We start from the raw sequence: 4,497 nt of genomic DNA on the forward strand, positions 1-4,497 counted from the left end.
GGGGGTGGGGTTCCGTTGCGGGAAAGGGAAAAAAAAAAAAAAAAAAAAAAAAAAAAAAAAAAAAAAAAAAAAAATCAGGAACTTAAAACATGTACCAGAGTACTTCAAAAAGTTAATGGAAAGGTTTGTCTTATTTTCTTAATCCTATTTTTCCACAAACTTTTTTCAGTACCCTCGTATATGTTTTCTTACTGCCAATCCAAACTGTACTGCAACATTGCAAATGTGGTTCTACCTCCTACCTACCTTAGCTGCCTGGCAGAAATATCCACTGGTCCTCAATCAGGCAGCACCTCCTTTATGAAGCCCTGGCAGCCCAGTGTTACCAACTCTAACTACTGCTAAGCAGGTCACACTATGTTGTCATTATGGGTTTACATATCGGTGTCCCATACTATACTGAAAAGGCAGAAACTGTGTCATATTCATTTCTGAATCCCCAGAGCCTAAGAGAGTGCCACATCCTAAAACCCTTGCCCTACGTTTCCCTGGCCAATTTATTAAACCAGTCTCCACCTGAAGTCCCAGCTCTTTACTACTCTATAATTTGAAATTTCATAATCTCATCCACATCTTGGAACTGAGGGCAGATCACGTTATCTGGGGTGTTATGCTTCTACATACAGTTGTTCAGTAAAACGCACTGTAAAATGGTGAAAATAATGCTTATCAGAAAAACAACTGGAAATAAAAAATAAGTAGTTAGACACAGCACTAGACACATAAATCTGGAAGATTTGACAGAAGTAGCATTTGAAGAGATGAAACTCCTGAATTAGGTCACTTAGGGATTGTGGGTAGCCAAAGAATACAGGCATAATAAAAAAGAACTTGGAAGGGCTAAGAACGGGCAATCAATGACTAAAGAGAAAAACCAGGAATGTATGTTGTTTGAAAGTCAAATGAGTCAACGAGGAGAGTCATCCAGCTACGATAAACGCTACAGATGATCAAGTGGGAAGGTAAGGCGTTATATTTCTTTCCCAAACTAGTAAATCCTCCAAAACTGAAACAGAGAAAAACTGAAAGATACCACTTGACATTCATTTACCAGTGACAGAGGAAAAACAGAAGTTATACCACTGTTATCTAATATAGATATTTTATTCGTTTTCATTACTTGTACGTTATTCCAGAGCACCACATTTTCCTTTTCATATCCACACGAAACAAGCTTTCAGAGAACACAACAATTCTCTTGGGCATCGTTAATTTTAAATGAAAACCTCTTAAGTTGTTTTAACAGCTGAGACTCTGCCTGAAACAACCAGTGTCTCCCAATCAGCTGCCGCTCTTTCCTAAGAAATGCAGGTTAGTCATAACTTTAAGAGTCAAGACGGTCTATAGCGCACCCAGTTCTCAAAAGAGAATGGGCAAAAGTGTCAACATTCCCGGAGGGCTTAGAGAAAGTTAGCTCCTGGAAGGGAGGGGCTCGCCTCCCATAAAATAGACGCTCAATATTTTTGATTTAACTTTGGAAAAGATGTATTTCACAGCGGGGTAAGGTGGGGGATAATGGGGGACGCGAATTCCAGGGCACTGTGCCCTCCAGAAAATCGCATTCGCACGCCCCTAATAGTCTTAGCAAAGAAGGGACCGGCGAGCTGCGTTCTGCCGCCAGGTAGAGCACCTCATTCGCAACTGCATTCCACACCCTAAGCTTAAAAGAATACCCCTTGCCCTCGGCCGGGGCTCACCTTTCTCCGGAGTGGGGAAGACACGCGGCCCCCGGAAGCCTCAGAGGGGGCGTTTCCGCAAACCCCTCACCTCCTCACCGGACACTTCCCGGGGCGTCAGGCTCCCTGCACTAGGAAAGGAGCACTGAGTCTCCGAGTCGCGGCCGCCACAGCTCCCTCAGGTGCGCCCAGCGGCCCGGTGTGCGCGCGCTGGCGCCTCGTCGCTTAGCAACCTGCAAAGCTGTCCTGTCTGGCGGACAAATCAATTCCCCCGCTCCTCCACTGTGTGAGTAGTTTTTTAAAAAGATATTGTTTCCGGGTCGAGTCGGCTTTACGTCGCGGAAGGTGCCTCTTTACCTCCCACGTTTACGCCCGGGGGAGGATAGAGTCTCAGCTACGGGAATACGGGTCATGTCTCTAAGGGGTCCGTTTCCCTTCCCTCGAGTTAACACACGCCTTGCCTCCCGCCAATTGCTGGGCGCCATCAGGCAGGCCCTTTCCTCCTGAGCCCGAGCCATGCGCTCGTAGTCATCCTCCAATCACAGCGGCTCGCCCTCGGGGACTACTTTGCGTCGGCGAAGAGCGCAGGGAGAAGGGCGTGAGGAGACCCTCTGGTCTCGGGAAGTGTAGTTCGGCACTTGAAGAAAATGCTTTGGAGAGTGTGCCAGAACCAGGGCAGCGTGAACTACAGTTCCCAGAGGGCGCCGCGATCGGGAACTGAGCCATTTCTCGCCAAGACCGCTCGCCCTCCCCGAGTAGGTGCTGCTGTAGAGGTGACCTGACTCCCCGGGGCTCATTTTGCAGGAGCAGGTGCGGGAATTGTCCGCGCAGTCCCGAATCATGGTGAGTGTGGGTCCCCGGTTCCTGCCCACCTCCGGCCTCCGCGCCCTTGTGTGGGGTTTCTTGCGCTTGAAAGCTTTTGGGGAAGCGGCTGTGCAAGGTGCTGTCCTTCGCGCCCTTCGGAAAGCCCCGACTCATCTTCTGGAGACTGTCGCAGTAACCCAGTAACTGGGAAGGGGTTGATATCCACGTAGGGGGTTCTTAGAAGGGCTCTTAGAAATCGCTGTCCTTGGAGAGGCGCGACCTCAATCCTGCTGCATGGCGGGGGTACAAAATACTAGGCTGCGGATTTTCTCCGAAGGACGATAAGGGCTATAAGGTTAGATATGGGAGGGGAGGGTTGGTCCCTAATTTCTTTTTCTGCTTTTAAGTCCTTTAAAGCAAAAGGCCCTCGACTGTAAAGGCAGTGCTTACCAGGTGCTCCAGATTACGACCTACGTTTTCAGGAGACGTGTTTCCGCCATGTCTAATATCACAAAATGTTATTTAAAACCTGTTCATTGATCCCCTTTTGTAATGCCAGGACATGTTGAAGATATTCTTTACTGATCTGCATGTTATGAATTCCAGAAGCACTACTTTTAGATGTCACACAGTATAACCATCTTGTCGTCGAAGATCTGGATACTTAGATCTCCATATCTTCCTTCTGCTGAAAGGGAGAGAGAGGTTGGTGAGGGAACTCTGACGTAGGAATAATCTGCGTACTGTTTGAAGGTGACATTNAAAATACTAGGCTGCGGATTTTCTCCGAAGGACGATAAGGGCTATAAGGTTAGATATGGGACGGGAGGGTTGGTCCCTAATTTCTTTTTCTGCTTTTAAGTCCTTTAAAGCAAAAGGCCCTCGACTGTAAAGGCAGTGCTTACCAGGTGCTCCAGATTACGACCTACGTTTTCAGGAGACGTGTTTCCGCCATGTCTAATATCACAAAATGTTATTTAAAACCTGTTCATTGATCCCCTTTTGTAATGCCAGGACATGTTGAAGATATTCTTTACTGATCTGCATGTTATGAATTCCAGAAGCACTACTTTTAAATGTAACACAGTATAACCATCTTGTCGTCGAAGATCTGGATACTTAGATCTCCATATCTTCCTTCTGCTGAAAGGGAGAGGTTGGTGAGGGAACTCTGACGTAGGAATAATCTGCGTACTGTTTGAAGGTGACATTTGTCAGCAGAGAAAAATTGCTTCAGTACTTGTATTTATAGTTGAGATTATTTTTCCTTCTTTATTTAAAAATACTAAAATGGGTAGGAAGTTTGGGGAAATGTTTGAATGAATTGGAAATTTCCTAGAATCTGAAAAGATGTTTTCAAGGCAAGGGAATTACTCCCTCTGCCTTTATAAGGGAGGGTCAGTGGGGACCCAGTAAATGTTAAACCTAGGTTTCCTGCTTATTTTGTCAGATAACATAATTAGCCATTTAAATTATGGCTTCTGTCTTAATAATCTTAGAAAGAAGGGAGAGGTACTTATCAGAGAACCTCAGACTTTATAATTTTAGAGCTGGATAGGACCTTTTGAAGATCATCTTGACAAATCTCCCCACTTCAGATCTTAAAATTGAGTTTATTGAGATCCAGAGAGAATGTGATTTGCTCAAGGTCACACAACAGTTTGCCCCAAGGGTCTCAAACTCTTTCCATTTTACCACATTGTGTCACATACTTATCAAGTCATTCTGAACATTTAATTTTAATAGCTGAGATTCTGTATGATACCAGCTCATACTGCATATACAAACCCAACTATGTTATGAGCATGTAGATTACCTGATAGGTTTATTCCTCACAATTCAGAATATTGGAATTCTAGAATTGGAAGGGGATTTGGAGATTATTTCATCTAATCTTAAAATGTAGCCTGGTGAGGTCAAATGATTTTCCCAAGAATACACAGATTCTGTGCACCAGATTCTTGTGTAGTTTTTGCTACACAGTACACCAAGGCAGGCCTCACCCCTGGAAGGTCAC

At 45.2% G+C, this 4,497-nt stretch overlaps 2 protein-coding genes across 2 annotated transcripts in view; one reads left to right on the forward strand and one right to left on the reverse strand.

Annotated features, from left to right (window-relative positions):
• LOC103605153 (WD repeat-containing and planar cell polarity effector protein fritz homolog) overlaps nucleotides 1-1,983 on the reverse strand; it is a gene marked incomplete at its 3' end in the record, with an annotated part of 94,971 nt that extends 92,988 nt beyond the window's left edge. Inside the window, exon 1 of the mRNA XM_008589738.1 lies at nucleotides 1,698-1,983. The remainder of the gene's footprint in view (nucleotides 1-1,697) is intronic.
• A 99-nt stretch (nucleotides 1,984-2,082) lies between these two features.
• MDH1 (malate dehydrogenase 1, NAD (soluble)) overlaps nucleotides 2,083-4,497 on the forward strand; it is a 19,623-nt gene continuing 17,208 nt past the window's right edge. Inside the window, exon 1 of the mRNA XM_008589737.1 lies at nucleotides 2,083-2,519. Coding sequence (XP_008587959.1) covers nucleotides 2,517-2,519 — 3 coding nt within the window. The 5' untranslated portion in view covers nucleotides 2,083-2,516. The remainder of the gene's footprint in view (nucleotides 2,520-4,497) is intronic.

The sequence above is a fragment of the Galeopterus variegatus genome, unplaced genomic scaffold, assembly GCF_000696425.1.
Source record: "Galeopterus variegatus unplaced genomic scaffold, G_variegatus-3.0.2 Scaffold5628, whole genome shotgun sequence".
Lineage (NCBI taxonomy): Eukaryota > Metazoa > Chordata > Mammalia > Dermoptera > Cynocephalidae > Galeopterus > Galeopterus variegatus.